At 39.8% G+C, this 18,953-nt stretch overlaps 1 protein-coding gene across 7 annotated transcripts in view; it reads right to left on the reverse strand.

The window, feature by feature from the left end:
- Window positions 1-7,180: 7,180 nt before the first annotated feature.
- ALG5 (ALG5 dolichyl-phosphate beta-glucosyltransferase) overlaps window positions 7,181-18,953 on the reverse strand; it is a 49,988-nt gene continuing 38,215 nt past the window's right edge. For 4 of the 7 annotated variants that reach the window (XM_037892692.2, XM_043532211.1, XM_043532226.1 and 1 more), the window contains 2 exons: window positions 11,947-12,032; window positions 8,695-10,046 (listed from right to left, as the gene is read on the reverse strand). In XM_037892692.2, the coding sequence (XP_037748620.1) occupies window positions 9,934-10,046; window positions 11,947-12,032 (199 nt within the window). In that variant the 3' untranslated portion in view covers window positions 8,695-9,933. Of the gene's footprint in view, window positions 8,650-8,694; window positions 10,047-11,946; window positions 12,033-18,953 lie in introns of those variants that run through there. The other 3 variants (XR_005224341.2, XR_006286564.1, XR_006286565.1) reach the window with 2 other exon arrangements.

The raw sequence follows: 18,953 nt of genomic DNA on the forward strand, positions 1-18,953 counted from the left end.
CAATATGATGAGGGCTAATTTAGCTACAACTAATCAGGAGAAAGATCTTGGAGTCATCATGGATAGTTCTCTGAAGACGTCCACGCTGTGTGCAGCCGCAGTCAAAAAAGCAAACGGGATGTTAGGAATCATTAAAAAAGGGATAGAGAATAAGACAGAATATCTTATTACCCTTATATAAATCCATGGTACGCCCACATCTTGAATACTGCATACAGATGTGGTCCCCTCATCTCAAAAAAGATATACTGGCATTAGAAAAGGTTCAGCAAAGGGCAACTAAAATGATTAGGGGTTGGGAACGGGTCCCCTATGAGGTGAGATTAAAGAGGCGAGGACTTTTCAGCTTGGAAAAGAGGAGTCTAAGGGGGGATATGATAGAGGTCTATAAAATCATGAGTGGTGTGGAGAAAGTGAGTAAGGAAAAGTTATTTACTTATTCCCATAATATAAGAACTAGGGGCCACCAAATGAAATTAATGGGTAGCAGGTTTAAAACAAATAAAAGGAAGTTCTTCGTCACTCAATGCACAGTCAACCTGTGGAACTCCTTGCCTGAGGAGGTTGTGAAGGCTAGGACTATAACAGGGTTTAAAAGGGTTTATAACTGGATAAATTCATGGAGGTTAAGTCCATTAATGGCTATTAGCCAGGATGGGTAATGAATGGTGTCCCTAGCCTCTGTCTGTCAGAAGGTGGAGATGGATGGCAGGAGAGAGATCACTAGATCATTACCTGTTAGGTTCACTCCCTCTGGGGCACCTGGCATTGGCCACTGTTGGTAGACAGGATACTGGGCTGGATGGACCTTTGGTCTGACCCAGTATGGCCATTCTTATGTTCTTATATGTGCACATATTTACAGCTTAAAAAATTATTTCCTTTCGAGAAGTATTGTAATTGTTTGGGGAGGGTGAGATTATGGAAAAAAATAAAAGCATTCTCTCACACATTAATTAATGTCTTATGACGTTATAAACTGCCACTAAATGTAAAGATTGTATTCCCCAAAAAGTAATCGACATGCATAATAGCTCCGTGGAACTGGGAATTGATTTGTTCAGCACTCTCTCTAACTGAAGGAGACGTGATCGAGAAGCTTGAGGAACCTACCAAATTGTTGGGTGTGTGAAGACTGTGTGACCCTCTATGGGAGGTCAATGAGCAGAAGTTTCTGCTGAATGGACTCTTATGGAACTCATGGCGAGTCCTGAATGCTTTAGGGCTTAACAAGTAAACTAGAATAGGGGTTACTTGCGGGGTTTCGAAGTGGGGTCTTTATAGTGCTCAAATACAGAACCTCTTCCACTTTGCTTGGTAAGTACAAGCCAAAATATTCTGGACTTCAGTAGAGTAGTTTCTGTCTGTGGCCAGCCAGTATCCGGCTGTAAGATGCAGCGATGCTTGGTGTGGGTGTAGACGCTGGCCTTCACTCTGCATAATCATATTGGGCTGAATTGGAAGTATGAGGTGAAAGTGTGGCAGAAGAGCAAAAGGCAGAGAGACTCTTCTTCTGGAACATTTGTCTCTTTCTGGAAGGCTCTGAAGACCTCTGTTGGCCACAGTAGTGGAAGGAAGTCTGCCTCTGTCATAGGCCTCAGAGCTACCCTAAATGCTTTCTTCTTAGGGCTAGTGTGTCCACTTGCAGGGACTGCAGGGTGGCTTTCGAGTCCTTTAAAGTGTACAAGGCTTCATTGGTGTGCATGTTGAAAAGGTCATACCATTCAAAAGGTAGATACTTGATGGTTGATTGTACCTCTTTTGATATCTCCACAAACTCAACCATGGAACCCTGCACACGGTGATGAGGTTCCCATAGGCTGCACTGCTGTGTCGGAGGTATTGAGAGCAGCCTGAAGAGAGGTGGGGACTACTGGTTGCTTTAGCTCCTCCCTGTGCTCCTGTGGGATCCTTTCCACAAACTGTGACAATCGGTCTGAGTTTAGGAAGTCCTATTTAGCCAGCAGCACCAGGAGTTTGATATGCACATCTATAAGCTGGCTGAGGAATAAGCCTTCCAGACAATCAAACTTATTTGGAACCTTATCCCATGGTATCATTTTGCTTGGTCCCTGCTGCATAGACCTTTTGTGGTCTGCTGCAGTCACCAAAGATCCTGGGGTTGAAACTGGGATTTGCCAAAGGTCCTTAACTCATTCCAGCAAGCCATCATTTGTTGGCATTGCCAGTCTATGAGGGACTGAGGAATGTAGGACGTCTAACAGTTTGTGTGATTTTTTTCCTGCACGCTCTCTATTGGAATTTTCAGGGTATTGGCCACTTGCCATAAAAGGTCTTGAAAAATATGGTAGTCATTTGGCTGGGTTGGGATGGCTTCAGTGAAAAGCTTCATTGGGCAAAAAGGAGGCTATCTTCATTGGGATGTGATGGTCATCTATGTCCTGCTCCTGATGTGTGATGTACCATGTATCACTGACTCTCATGAGACGGTATATGTGGGGAGGGAGACCTGACTCTAGAGGCAGGAGCAATGGAAGAACTGTAGAGGCACTGATAGGCTCCTTAAGGTGTTGATGGGGTCATTTGGTGATCCATCAGTGCCGAGGTGTCAGGAAGATCTTGAACTGCCTCCTGGCTTGGATGTACCTGGTCCCAGGGAGGGAGACCTGTCTCAGCAGTCACCCTAAGTGGTGTTTTTCCTGATCCCTTTCTTCTGAAGAGGAGGCAGAGGAGGGCTTAGTAACTGACTGACTCCATAGTCGACAAATGAGACTTTCTCGAGGATGAGTGAGCCCTCGAGCTTGGGGAAGACCTGCAGCTTACCAGAGCACTTGCAGAGATGGTCTGCTCGGGTTTGGTGGTATTCTTCCCATGAGGCTCAGAGGAGACCCTCAAGGAATACTCCAAGAGGAAAAAATTGAGGGATTTCCTTACTGTTTGTGATCTCATAGAAAAAGAGGAACATACGGAGCATTTATTGGGGATATGCATTTCACTGAGGCAGAAGGGCTCTTAGTGCCACCATTGATAGGAATAGCTGCCTCACAAAAGAGACAGGGTTTAAGTCCTTAAAATTTGGATTCCGCTACCTCGGGAGAGCTCTGGTACTCAGAGCAACTTCTCTAAAGTTGAAGTTTCTTTCTGCCTTTGTCTTTTTTGACAATGAGCAGTAAAGCTACACTATTCTAAAGTGCACAACTTTCATAACTACAGCTAATTAACAGTAACAATGAGAACTAGAAAGAATAAGAGATGAAACAGTGTGCAGAGAAGGGAATGCTGCAGGGTTCCATTTTGCTCTCAGGAGCAACTGAAGGGCTTTTGGGGCTGTTCAGCCCTTTATGCCCTCAGGTGGGGAAGTGCAAGGCTATGCAGGGCACAGGGGTAACCCCAAGAGATGCTCCAATCCAGTCTCACAGGAGGCATGCATGTCAGAAGTGGAATCCACGTGGACAATTACTTGAAGCACAACCCAGATTTCTTGACTCAGTCCACTATACCACACCTGTTCCCCCTGAAATAACCTTATAGAATATAAAATCCTCAACCCAGACAAGTTTATATGTAGGCTTGGCCGACTTTGATTTTTATTTTTTTTTTTATAAATTTGACAGATAATGTCAATGCTTGTTTTTAGGCATTTTTTTTTCAATTTAAATGTTCATAGTTGTGGGAAATTATGGGGGGGAGGTGTCAGACAATAATTATTTAATGACAGCAGACACTGAGATGTAAAAATTGAAAGCGTTAACACACATTGTCAACATCACATATCAAAATACACAAAATAAATAGCCTTAAATCAAACTCTAATAAAGTTCTCAAGCAGCATTTTTCTTCCCGTGCCTAGCTGTAAATTTCAATTATTATTGATGGAAATATTTTTTCGTCAGTCTGTGTACAGTGAAATCAATGTTTATTGACTTTTATCGATAAAAATCTAATCCTTCTAAGCATATTTATATGTAATGGGGCTTAGAATTTAGAATGAAACTCTTTGCCATTTATAAAAGCTCTAATCGCTAAAGGGGCCGTTTTTTAAGCTATCCCCTAAACACCCATATTTTATTTACACACATCCAGTAACTGTACCACTAGAACTGCAGCTAGTACAGTGCTGCCTAAGCCCAGGTAGGTGCCCCTCTGTCCCATTACTAGCATCTTTGAGCTCAGGAATAAGCCAGGACCAACTGGCATCACGGGTGGACGCTTTTTCTCCTGTTGGGCCGCTGGAATCATATGTAATACTGCTGGGATTACCAGTGGGATACATACAAGGTGTTGGAAGTGAGACCATCGGTGCCAGTGGAGATAGGAATTTTAGGAAGCTGATACTCTCTTGAAGTGAGACTGAAAGGTTTCTTAATGGCTCATGTGTTAGACCTTCTTTGGGACTCAGATAAGTGGTTTTTTTTAGGCAGGGAAACTTGCTCTCTTCTCAGCTGTTTCTTTGTATGGTGTGTGGGTGTGAGGGAAGGAAAAGCTGATAAAGACAGCATAGTTTCCCTGCTAATTACTCTTTAGTATAAGCTTATGCCCAAATAAATGTGTTCGTCTCTAAGGTGCCACAAGTACTCCTTGTTCTTTTTGCTGATACAGACTAACACGGCTGCCACTCAAACTCTTTAGTAGTATCTTTCATTCCAGGATCACCAAACACCACATGAATGAGGTAGGTAAACGTTTTCCAGATGAGGAAACTCAGGAAGAGCACCCTCTACATGGGAATTTTTCAAAAATTTCACATCATTGTTCACATCAGTTCAGCCTCACTATTGCAGCAAGGTTAATAATAAAGAACTGCCAGTTACCCCTAATGCTTTAAGGAATGCGTCATCTCATCTTGCTCAGGTAAAATTTTGGAAAATAATTTTTGTTGTTACTTTAAATACCAAAAAGGCAATACATTCAGTTCACTGTGATTTTTTGTTTTAGATTCAACTATATGTAAAAACCACATTAGCTGAAGCACTATTAACTGGATCAAGTTATATTCAAACCTCTTGGTAGAGCTAGTACTAACTGGACTGTCTGAACAATTTGCTTCAGACAGACTAGAGAACTGATGAAAAGGGGTATAATACTACTTGCTCTGCAAAGCCCCTCACAGTAATGGTCTAGCAAGGTTCCTCTGCAACTAACTTTACTGTAAGTGAGAAAAGGTGGATGAGGTAATATCTTTTATTGGACCAACTTCTGTTAACGAGAGAAGCTTTGGAGCTTAATCAGAGCTCTTCTTCAGATCATCTTTTGTATAGTTACTGTAAATCGTGCATCAAATATTTTTATGCACGGATACGTGCCAAAGACAAAAGTGAAACTTCCCGAATTATTAAACAACATAGATGACTACGCCCGTTTATCTGTTTTGCATGTTGTTTCATCAGTCAAATTTTGTCTGACGTGTTCGCTACATGGACACTGAAAGCTGAGAAAGTCATTTGGGAACCCAATGCCCAAGATTTTCAAAGTGGCTCTTAAATTCACATCAGTCCTAAACAAGTAACCTGATTTTCAAAGGTGCTGAGCATGAAGCTGCTCTCATGGTCTTCAGTGTCTGCTGCAGGGTGCTCAGCATGTTTGAAAAATAGGGTCTCTCGTTAAGGTGCCTAAATATGGATTTAGGAGGCTAATTTTAGACACCCGTCTTTGAAAATCTGCAGATAATAATGTTAGAAAATAATAGTTATTGAACAGATTTCCCCAGAAAATTATTGGCAAAACCACCCTAAGAACAATGAAAATGTTACCAGGACTGCAATATCGAACATCTTTCAAAATATCTCTTTTGCACTGCAGCATCATGCATTTAAAAGATGAAATGTTATTCTGATCAAGTTCATGTCTTTGGTGAGATGGGTGAGACCCCAAGTGAAGTTGAACCCTCTAATGCTCCTTTAAACTGAATGGGCTACCCTATGGCAAGTATGCAGGCTTATTACTGGAACATTCACTACAGTTCATCTCTGTTTCAGGGAAATGAAACACTTGCACACTTTGGAAAAGGCAGGTATGCACTCAGCATTTATCTCATTTACAGCATGTAAATAAATGCTTATATATGAAGTTGCTGAAAGGATTGGGAGCCTGCTAAAAATCTGGCACACTATATTGACAAGTTAAAAACGGATTTGTTCTTAGCCCCAGAAGTATTACTATGGATTTGCAGAGTGCTCGAATGCTAGCACTAGGGTTTGCAGAATGCTTGAACGCAAGGGGGCTTAAAAAAAATATCAGAAAAGGATAATTGTCTAAACATATCTAAATGAGCAGCTTGACAATCACATAACTATAATTACAAATAGAAGGCAGAAATGGTTCATGGTAATAAAAATGGTGAAATGTAGAATAATGTACAGTACAGCTATACATATTCTATTTCCCCTTCCAGCGATCAATCTTTTAAATAGATTCACAGGTGAGGGTGGCTGCCAGGATATGATCTCAAATGTATGTTTTATTTTATATAATATTGAAAAAATAGCAACAGTAAGAAAGAGAGGCTGGGGCTTAATATGACAATGTTAAACAAAGGCTAAGGGACAAATGTTAAAATATATGTAGTAAATAACCATTGGGATAAAGAAAAATTATGTTCTCCCATTCTCTTGCCTGTATTTGATCTATTTGTAGATTGTAACTTTTCTGTCTCTGAACATCTAGCACACTCTTGGGTACATGGTAAATTGATAATTATGGGTAGAAGCAATACTAGTATAGGGATTCAAGAATAGATATTGAAGGTGTGTATGCCACAGCTAAGGATGTATCTGTACTTTTCAAACATTAATTCAGTTTAAATTTGCATCGCACCTGTGTAAAAACTAGTTGTAAAACTAATCTGGGCATTTGTTGCCAGTTGGTATGGGAATGTCCTCAGATATTTGTTTTGAATTCTGTAACTGGTATATTCAATAGAGTTCTGCAGAATGAACTGGAGCCATCTCCTGCCTTTCGTTGCTGACACTTCATCATTTTGTTCATTCTGCGCATTCCAAATGGATTGAAATTGCTTTATTACTTGTGCCCAGGTGCATTGCCCTGAAATAATGCTGCAGTGTCATTGAGCCCGTGGACTGAGAATATAGAGCTAAATTCAGGAGTTATACCAGTGATGGATTTGGCCTGTGATGTACTGTGTATCTGCAGAAAAGGTTATCTACAAAAAAGATCAAAGTGAATCACTGTCCTTTACTGGAATAAACAAACTCCCACGAAGTATCAGAATTATGTCATTTTATTGTCAAATACAATAAACAGGCAGTTACTCACTTGTAATGGGTGTTCTTGGAATCTCTTGCCTCTGCTGAGCCACATTTGGAACAGTTTAGCAATTAAATCCCTATCTCCTCTCTGCAGGAGAGCATGTAGACTTCAGACTCCACCAGGAGCTTTGTGGACTTCAGAAAATGTGTGGCACCCTCAAGACAGACCAACTGTAGTGAACAGTTTCAAAATTAACTCTCCAAGTGTTCCAAAAATGCTGCATATGAACTTTTTTCAGACCAAATTTGTAATTTCCAGGTCAAGCTACTAAAAAAATTGAGAATATTTTATTAACAGAACAGAATTACTACTCAGGCTTTTTTCCTGCAGCAGTCATGTTCCAAATGTCTTGTCAGATTATATATAAGGGGAGTGTGCTAAAAGACAACATATGGAAAATGTCAGGGAAAAGAGTTTATTGTGAAGTTGCATTACAATGGATATCTATACACATTCTTAATGATGGAGTCTCTGCTCCACCATTGCTTCATATTATCCAATAACAATGGAAGAATCCTGAGTAAAAGAATTAGATGAATTTTAGGGCTTGTCAAAATTTAAAGAATTTATTGTTTTCTTTTTGAAAGGCTATTTTTCTACAGAAAATGGCCAGTGAAAAAAACTTTTGATAAATTTGACAGCTTTTTATTAAAAAATCTCTTTTGCAAAACTTTCTGCCACATTTATCAATTTTTGTCCAACGTTTTCAAAATCACTGATGTTTTTCGTTTACTGAAATCTTCATTACTGAAAACTATTTTCAGTAAAAGAAACATTTGGATAATGATTCAAAACCTGAAGATATTGATTAAAGTCCTGCAGAAAATTTTGGAGAAATGAAAGTAGGTCAAATCTGAAAGCTGTGAAACAAATAATTTTGAAGTTTGTTTTTTGCCAGCTTCATGATGAGATCTGATTATTTAAGCCTCTCATTTTAATTTTGTTATACACAGATTTATGATCAGTGTTGCTCAAATGCATAGTAATTTCCATAATCTAATATAATGGTTTTTTCCGACAAATCCTGTGATATTTAATCTGGAAGGATTGCTTACTAATATTCTTTTAATGCACGTATTTTGTGTGTAGTTTTCTTGGTTTAAAGAAAAACCCAACAACTGAATTCCCCTAGCTTCTTTCTAAGAAGCTGCCAAAAATATTCAGTTGAAGTTTTCAAAATCAGACTGAGGCAGACACCTTGCATGGAAAACTGCAGCCCAAATGGTTAGTTTGAGAAAGTTATAAGCTTCTGAGAACATGATCTTATAATGGGAAACATCAAACAACCTTAACAGGTGATACTACCAGCCCTGCCTATCACATCAGTAGTGAATAGAACACTTACCACAAGTGAGCAGTTATCACTTTATTCTGGTTAATGCAGCAACCAGTCACATAACTCATTTGGCAGAAGTGACAGATCTACAAAAGGAACACCAAAGGAAGTGAAGACTACAAAACAAAAACTGAACATGTTCATTGAGATTTTATTTTAGTACCACTTCATCCTCCAGAAAACTGAGGTAACCAAACCCTAGAAGTGTATAACAACTTGTAAAAGGAGAAAAGACAGATTTCAACTTAACATATCTGAAAGTACAACTGGTTGTACACTCAGTTTTCTTTGCTTTAAACAAGCTCATGGGAAAAACTTCTTAACAAAGTGGGACACGTATTACCCTTTATGGTAGCTTCAAGAAACTGGTTTACTTGTTTGGCAATCACAAATGAGCCTTTTTGACATTTGCCATTTTAAAGTTATGCTCCATGATAGGTTGAGATACTTTATCAATAGAAAGCCCAGCCCTTAAAGCTGAAAGCTCATGACCTTCACAGCTAAAAACCAAACATGCTTAACACACACAACCCCCAGCAACTCCAAGGTGTCAGTCTGTTAGTATCAAACTACTTTCTCCCTGGCCTCTGTACAACAGTTCTTGAGGCTCCCAGTCTAGTACATATAGTATTCACCTGAATGGCCAGATTGTATCTAATTGTAAAAGAGAGCATTTTAAAATTAAATGTGCTTTCTTTTGGAAATGTTATGGTCCATGGGGAGTGAATATGAAGTAAGATCTCAGACTTAAGTGTTCTAAATTGCAGGTCAAGATAGATTACAATTGGAATTTTATGAGATTACTGAACAAGTTCTCAGGAAAATAGCACATTCGTTGTATAACACAGTAAAATCCATTAATATCAGCCATACCATTTAAAGATTTAAAATAATAGCCTAAATCCATAGAAGTAATTTAATACCACTATTACCAATTCCAAATCACAACATATGTGTGTGTTCAAATACACAGAAACAAAAAGGGCTTTGGTCATCCACAATATTGCACTTCATGGGATATGGGCTCCTTTTAATGTGCATTAACGGGAATTCCAAGTGCACAGTGAGACAAAATCAGATTTGTTTATTTAATCTGGGTGAATTTATGCAAGAACCTTTAAAGCTGCTACAGAACAAAAGAAAAAACAGATGCTGGGATCAAAACGTATGTCGTTTAAAGATGCTTTTTCTTTCAGATTATAGAAACATTTGACTATCGGCAATTTTATAAAATATACGTACATTGCAAAAATGCAGTACATAACAGCAGCAATGAAGAGTAACCTCAGCTTTCTTCAACATTTTAGTTCACTCGAAATAGTTCTCATGCTCCATTATGTGTAATAATGCATTTGGAGAATGTAAATAACCTAATTAGATTTGCTTGTTTCGAGACGCCAGGCACCAGTCAAATATCTCAGTCGTATAAAAAGAAGATCCCTGCCCATCTGCAGCCAGCTCCAAAAGGGAACCAGTTTCGAACCTATGGTTAATAAAAGATACAAAAAAATCAGAGGGACAATGTTTAAACAAGTGTTCACCTTCAATAAAGTTATCATCAATAAGATAGATTTAACCAGAGAACATCTGCATTGTTAGCTTATTCAGCACCATGATTTAGCCCTTGACTTTAATAAACATTTCCACTTGAAAAGTTAATGCTTTATCATTTAAATTATATTTGAAATTATACTGAGAGTGGGACATTCTAGGTCAGAAATAGATAGTGGCTCAACATATGCTACAGTGGCCTATGTACACAAATTTACTGCTGGACAATAAATCACACTTTGTTCAGGCAACTAGACTTAGAACCTGAGCAAAGGTAACTGGAAGAAAGCATGTGTTTGTTTTTCTTTCCTAAAATCACTCAAGACACAATCTTAAAAGCACTAGCACAAACCCTACAACCTATCCTGAAGGATGACCCAACACTCTCACAAATCTTGGGAGACAGGCCAGTCCTTCTGTACAGACAGCCCCCCAACCTGAAGCGAATACTCATCAGCAACCACATACCACACAACAGAACCACTAATCCAGGAACCTATCCTTGCAACAAAGCCCGTTGCCAACTGTGCCCACATATCTATTCAAGGGACACCATCACAGGGCCTAATAACATCAGCCACACTATCAGAGGCTCGTTCACCTGCACATCTACCAATGTGATATATGCCATCATGTGCCAGCAATGCCCCTCTGCCATGTACATTGGTCAAACTGGACAGTCTCTACGTAAAAGAATAAATGGACACAAATCAGATGTCAAGAATTATAACATTCATAAACCAGTTGGAGAATACTTCAATCTCTCTGGTCACGCGATTACAGACATGAAAGTTGCGATATTACAACAGAAAAACTTCAAAACCAGACTCCAGCGAGAGACTGTTGAATTGGAATTCATTTGCAAATTGGATACAATTAACTTAGGCTTGAATAGAGACTGGGAGTGGCTAAGTCATTATGCAAGGTAACCTATTTCCCCTTGTTTTTTCCTAGCTCGCTCCCCTCCCCCCCCCACCTTTCCTCAGACATTCTTGTTAAACCCTGGATTTGTGCTGCAAATGGCCCACCTTGGTTATCATACACATTGTAAGGAGAGTGATCACTTTAGATAAGCTATTACCAACAGGAGAGTGGGTTTGTGTGTGTGGGAAAAAAAAAGGGGGGCGGGGGAGAAGAAAACCTGGATTTGTCCTGGAAATGGCCCAACTTGATTATCATACACATTGTAAGGAGAGTGATCACTTTAGATAAGCTATTACCAGCAGGAGAGTGGGGTGGGGGGAGAGAAAACCTTTTGTAGTGGTAAACACCCATTTTTTCATGGTTTGTATGTATAAGAACATCTTCCGTATTTTCCACAGTATGCATCCGATGAAGTGAGCTGTAGCTCACGAAAGCTTATGCTCAAATAAATTGGTTAGTCTCTAAGGTGCCACAAGTACTCCTTTTCTTTTTGCAAACAATTTAACTAACCCTTCTTCAATAGGGCTAGACATCATGCTAGGTAGAATGTGCTATCTCTGTATCTTATAGCAGAGTTCCCTACAAGCTGGAAAGCAAAAGGCACTGTGAGAAACCTGAAGCAAAGAGGGTGACCTAGGGGAGCCTGTACATGGGAGAGGTGAGAGTTTTGGAGCCATCACAAGAAAGGGCCGGAGAAAGGAAGTATTGGAAGTGGAGCCATCAGGGAAGCTGGCCAGCCTTACTGCCTTCAGGTCTTTTACAACTGGATGGCTGTATGAGGAGAAGGGTCAATGCAACAGGTCCTCAAGTTTGGAAAAAAGTGTTTGTGTCACTAGAGGATGATACAAAGGTATTGCTTTCTGGACTGACACTCAAGGGGATGAGAGGTGGGTAAGCAATTTACTCACCATCAATTTCAGTCCAGTTGACAGCAACCTCTGCTATTGGTATTTTCAAGAGCTGAGCTATGTAAAGAAGTTCCACATCAAATGCCCTAAATAGAACAGGAAATAGTAAATTCATTTGTATTTATTTTCAGAAAAAAGACGACCGCAGTGTTAATTAAATCTCTGTTCTGGTGTAATTTAAGGCAGTTAGTGTGCAGTTATCAAGTTTATACTGATACTCTGAAGGTCAGATTCACATGAAAGATCAATCCGTTATATAGCTGAATGACAGAAACTAGCCAGGGTACAGATTACAATACCTCATTGCACAACACATACATTAAAAGGAAGGATGAAGTGCTCGTATCAGCACTCACACTTTCCATTTGGTCACAGTCAAGATTTAGATCTTTGTAGAGCTTCCTTGCAGCACCAACCTACTTCTCTAGTGTTTTCTTGGGTTTCAACTGCACCTGAAGTTCCTCTTCCCTTTCTTGATGCTGTTGTATGCTGATGTGAAACACTCTCCTTGTTTTCTTTGAGTCAAAAACCAATGCAGAAGGGAAGTGAGGAAGCAGAGAAATGATGGGAGCTGAGGAACAGCTGGGAGTGCATATAAGAAACCATTATAGAGCTCTTTCACTCCTCAAGTCTATCATTTTTACTGGCAGGCTCTGCTCAGAAGAGATCCACTACTAGAACAGATGGGGTAGCAGAAGTCAGGAGTAGGTGCACTGGCCAAGTTCACACAGTTTCTCACTGCACTATGTCTAGCACTAACGAACACCATAAGACCTACACTTAAGCATGAAGATTCACTCATTTCTTCACCCCACTTGTACAGCTAAAATTCCTCATCTGCTCAGCATTCTTCAGGCCTGGTTTTCACAACAGCTGAGCATCCACAGCTCTCACTGAGGTCAATGGGATACATGGATGATTGCTATTAGACATAAAGGACATGATTTTCAGTAAATAGCTATCTACATATAACTTGTGCATTGCAAGGGTGACTAGAGATAAATTTAAATCTCTAGTGAGTCAGTATTTCTCTATATTTAGTTGCATATACTAAGTACCGAACCCCAAATATTCTGACTTCTTGTTCACCTGTCATTAGGTTTCTCTTTACACTTAGACATTTGTTCTTAGACAGCCACGAGTAACAGAGGTCTTTTTTGAAACAGTTCAGGAATATTAAGTGTCTTATCTGAATTAAGATAATTTTATTTCAGACTTTCATATAGGTCACTCACAAATTCCCTGTTTCTTAACTATTTCTAGGCAACGACTAATTTTAAATGCAAACATTTGTTACAGAATGCGAACACTTATGCTCTGAGTCAATTGTTATTGATTTTTAGAGTGACATAAAACATTAGCACTTCCTTTTCAGCAACTGCATTGTCTAACTAATAAAAAGATATAGTTACATAAGACAATTTGTGCCTTCAACTGTCCAACCAGGATATCCATTATAGTCCTATTTGAAGTACCCTCTTGCTTTGATTTAAAAGACAACATATACATTACTATATTTCTATAAGAAGGCATAGAACCATTTCTGTTGTTAAAGGTTGGGGGAGGTTAAAAGTTTAAGTAAAGACAATTTTCAAGTTTAAAAGGTTTTCTTGGGGACAGGGAAGGAAGAGGGTACCTGTTGAAAACTTCAGGAACTTAGTGGCCATAAGGCAGCTTTAGCTAAAGGTGCATACCTCTTTTAACTCTCATATAACATCCAATATATTAAACTAATGAGAGGTGTTAGCTGCTAGTGACCAGGATGGATTTAAAAAAATAATCACGATTTCAAAAATTTGTTTTCATGTTGTTAATTCTTTACTTTCTTCCTATTTTATATCCTTAAATTGCTGAAGTGGGTGTTCTGTACCTGGTTCCTTAATTGGTTTCCTAATTATTAGTAGAATTCCAGATTTTACATTTTTTTGTTTAAAAAAAAACCAAAAAACTGTTTCACACTTAAAATGCTCATCTGTGCTGAAGAAGAAAAGTCCAGAGCCTCTAACATACCTACTGGAAGAATATCACATACACAAATACAAGATTGATAAGCAAACAGTGCCAGCTATAATTGCAACCAACACCACTTTCCTGTATATATTGAACTTCCACAAGTCAAGAAAGCTGAAATACTTTACATAATCAGGCTGTACTCCTCCATCAGGGTTTTTAGTTTGAAGTCAATGGGATTTGTGCTCCCAAGTCACATAGGTACTTTTGAAAATACTACCATTAGGTCCTCAAAATACGGCTTGACAATTTTGGCCTCTGTGCATGAAGAGTTCACAATAACTAGATGTGACAGAATTCAATTTTTATTTTTTGATAATTTCAAAGGAGAATATCAATGTTTATTTTTAAGCATTTTTTTCGATTTTCATTTATCTAAATTTTCAGTCATGGGAAATTATGGGAGAGGGATCAGATAATTATTTAATTACAGTAGATGCAGCCATTCAAAAAGTTAAAGCTCTAACTGTTAAAACACAAATTGTCAACATCATGTCAAAATATACAAAGTAAATATTCTTAAATCAAACTCTAATTTCTCAAGCAGCATTTTTCTTACTTGGCCTATTTGTAAATTTAGATCATTATTGATGGAAATTTTTTTTGCAGTTTGTGTGTGTACTGTGGAAACGACGTTTATCAACATTTACCAATAAAAATCTAATCTCACCAACCCTGTCACTCATTGTTAAAGTCTAAATAACTTTCATTGCTAACACTGAAGCAATTTTATTTTGATGAGACAAAGATTTTGTCCCCCTAGGAAGTGTGTAATAAAAATAAATTTTATCTGCGATGCTGCAAACACTTATGCACGTGCTTAACTTTAAGCACCAGCAGTCCCACTGAAGTCAATTTGATCATTCAGGTAAACAGTTACATACCAGCTTAAGTGTTAGAAGGAGCAGAGCTTTAACTCTATATTTTATATTTTGCCAATAGCATTTGTAAAATGTAAATAATTTTTAAACCCTTACAGCACTGACATTCAAAGAAAATAAACAATCAATCATTTAGAATGTAGTTTGTTATACATTTTAATTTGAATTTGCCATAGCAAATTTTGAAATTAGTTTTACAAAGCCTCAGCTAGATTTTAAAAAGTTAAGCAATGCAAATCAGTCATTTAAATCACTCCCCACTGCTGCTGACTGCCTTTTTACTACAGCCTCTTTGAAAACAAGAGTTTGACTGGGGGAAATTAAAGGGTTTAAGATTTAAAAGAAACTCTTGCTTTTAAATAAAATTGTTAAATACCTACCTTGCTTCTGCCCCCTCCCCCCCATCTAGGGCAAGATCCTTGCCTCTGCTCTAGACACTTTATGTTACATAAAAGTGCTGGCCAGAGAAGTGTAAAGGGGCCCATAAGTCCCGTATTTGAAATGGGGAGGATTCCCCAGTGCAAGAATTGAGGAATGCAGCCATAAAGCTGTCCTCCCATGATCCCCTTATGTGTCCCTGTGCAGGTGGTTTTCTGGAGGTGGGAGGAGCTACATCAGACAACACTGTGAAAATTCCAGGAAGCACTGCAAGTTAACCCATAGGACAGCCTGGGGAGGCTGCTGTAATTTAGAGGAATTGTCTAAATTATGCTGAGGGACTCTCCAGCCCCCTTAACAGACCAGGATCAAGAGGGTGCAAAGATGTCTTAAAGCAGCTGCAGTTTCCACTCCCCTGGACTGCAAACTCTGAATCTTTCCTGTAATCTTTATGGTATTTTGACAGAGGCTATTGTAGAAAGGTGATCAGTAGCATGCAAAAGAGACACAAGCCTCTGCAGATTGTCAGATGAGTTAGAAATGCTGCTTCCCCCATTCCACTCCAAACCACTCTCCTTTCAGACAAAACCGTACAGGACTTTAACATAATTAAAAATAATACATTACAATTAGTGAAGCAGCAAGAATATACCTCAAAATAGGTGCTAGTGCAGTAATCCAGAGAGACACCCCCATACAGTCAGATACCGCCACAGTCAAACACAAGTGATTATACATTGGCCTCGTCACTACACCACTAAAATAGGAAATTCAAACTAATGGTTTCCATGGCAACTGTAACTCAGCCATATTGCACATATATATTCAAAAAGCAGAACTATTAACATTACCCTGTACAACAATAGAAAAACGCAATAGGTGCAGAAGGCAGCCGAGTTAAGTTAGCTAGGGAACCAGAGGTTTGCAATAATCTCAAATCAAGATGACTTCAGAGTGGGAATAGGGCCCATTAGCTGCCACAAAAGCAGTTATCCAAGTAAATGAATTTGTCTGAATGTGCTGAATCTGTTCCAAGTGATGTTGCTGTTTAAAAAAAACCCAACAACCTACGAACAATTGAGAACTGAACACTGTTTATTAACCCTGCCTAATTTCTCCAGTTTGTTCTATTGAAATTCTAGGTTTGTATTACTTGTCATTTCTGGCTGACATTTTAGATTTGTAAGCAAAGATATATTCATTTGTTATGTTCACCTCTGAATAGGTGCAAACAAGCTTTTAGCTCTAATACAGTGGTCTCCAACCTTTTTACGCCCAAGATCACTTTTTGAATTTAAGGGCAGGATCTGCCCCTGCTCCACTCACTCCATCCCCCCTCCCTCCCATGTCGCTTGCTCTCCTGCACCCTCACTCACTTTCACTGGGCTGGGGCAGAGGTTGGCGTGCAGGAGGGGGTAATGGGGTGCTGGCTCCGGGAGGGGGACACTTACCTCAGGCGGCTCCCAGTCGGCGGCGCAGCGGGGCTAAGGCAGGCTCCCTGACTGCCCCAGCCCCACTCAGGCACATCAGCACCTCCTCCCCATCACGAGCCGGGCCACCCTGCCAGCCTGTAGTGCACCATGTGGCCACGCCGCTCCCGGAAGGGGACAATGGGCTTCTGCGGCCCCTGGGGGAGGCACATGGTTCCATGTGCTGCCCCCCTCTGCAGGCACTGCCCCCACAGCTCCCATTGGCCACAGCTCTCCGTTCCCAGCCAATGGGAGCTGCGGGGGTGTGCTTGCAGGCAGAAGCAGCGCACGCAGACCCTTGCCTCCCCCCCGCACCCCACGGGGCCTCAGGGGTTTGCTGGCCATTTCCAGGAGGGGCATGCTGGAGAGTCTCCAGGATTGACCAGGCGTTTGACGGGTTGGTGACCACTGCTCTAATATGTTATAATTCCATAATACCCATTACATGTATTAATTGACTAGAAATCTTAATAGAAACAGATCATTTAATTGTCCTATGTATTACACTGCACTAACTGGTCTAAAAATGTTGCTCAGACTAGGGAACTAATGAACAGAGTTCAATCATCAGCTAAGCACTATTGTAAGTTTTACCACCTTATAGAAATTGATTAATGCAATGCCAGGACATCACTATCCTGCTGAAGTGACATTAAAAAAGAATTGTGAGCAAATTTTAGTGACCAGGAAAGTAAAGGACGAACATCCCTGGCAAGAATGTGCTCCCTCTCCCCGACTGCATGTGATGATGAACATGTCCTAACCTTGAACCACTCCCTCCTCCCACGTTGAATGCCTAAAGGAAAAGGACTCATGGGTGGGATACTACTGGGGTACATTTCAAGGTGTATGCACATCCACTATCAGAGTTAGTGAGGAAACAGATTGCAACGTATTCAGTAACATGATGATAACTAGTTCTACATCTCGTCAGACCCAGATGGTGCACTGGAATCTACTGTCTTTCTATAATCACAATATGAACAAGGGTGCACTAGCTGAGGCTTAATCTGGACAAGAGCAAAGTGACACTAGTGGATTTGGAGGTTGTAACCTTATTAGTTGGCAAGTGTGATATCTGCACCCAGATTAAGGGAGTGCACCTGCCATTTGCGACTCAGGTTCATAATCTTGGAGTTTTATGAGAGCCAGGACTGCTTTAGGAAGATCCAGTAGTGCACTTATTTTTAATTGTGTTCTAACACAGGTTAATGAGCACGATCTTAAATTGTAGCATAGACAAAGGAGTAAACATTTGTTTCTGGATGTATTTAACCCTAGGAATTTGTTCCTTTACCTATGCTGCAATTTAAGATTGCTTTAGTTAACACGTTAGAACACAATTCGAAACAGCATGTGTGATATTCTGTACCTTGGGGCAGTGCCCTGTAACCCCCATATTCCTCATTTGTATATGACTGTGATCTTACATATGAAGCATGCCTTGTAAGGTATCAGGGAAAAGGTTATGACCTGCTGAAAGTCATTTCTCTATCCACATATGTATATCATTAATGCATATGAAGTTATGAGAATTGTGTTCTATAGCTGTCACGAAAATAATGCTGTAAGTTGGGGAATCAGCCAGATATTCGCTCACCAAAGGCAAGAGAAAGGAATGTAACCAACACCCGGGGCAGGGTATCAATCAAACCATCAACAGCCATTGTCCAGCAAAGGAGCTACAATTCAATGATTCACCTGCATGAAGCCACAGCAGGGGAATTGCTCAACCTTGCCTGGAGACTCAGCAATGCCCCCAGACATGCCTGGACTTGTGGTCCCCAAGCACATGGGACTGAGGTTATAAAACAGATGGGGGGCCTTTTCTTCTGCCCCCACCTATGCTGCAAACAACAAAGACACTGAGAAGAAGACTGAAGATTCAAACAGAGGAGACTGATCCAGATTTAAGGGACAAATCTGTATATTAAGGACTGCAATATCCAGTGGGGTGAGAAAAACTGCTTAATATACTTGCTGCCAAGTCTAATAGGGTTGAGAGTTTACACTGCAAACTTATTTTTTTTCTTTTGGTAACTGACTTTTTGCCTATCACTTAAAATCTATCTTTTATAGTCAACACATTTGCTTAAGTGTTTATCGTTACCAGTGAGTTTATATGAGGTGTGTGGCAAATTTGCTCTGGTTTACAAAGGCTGGTGAATATCCACTTTCCACTGATGAAGTGGTGAACCAATTAATAAATTTGCACTACTCATCTTGAGCAGTACAAGACGGTATATTCCTGGGGTACAGTACTGGGAGC

This window comes from Chelonia mydas, chromosome 1 (genome assembly GCF_015237465.2).
Source record: "Chelonia mydas isolate rCheMyd1 chromosome 1, rCheMyd1.pri.v2, whole genome shotgun sequence".
NCBI classification, from domain to species: domain Eukaryota; kingdom Metazoa; phylum Chordata; order Testudines; family Cheloniidae; genus Chelonia; species Chelonia mydas.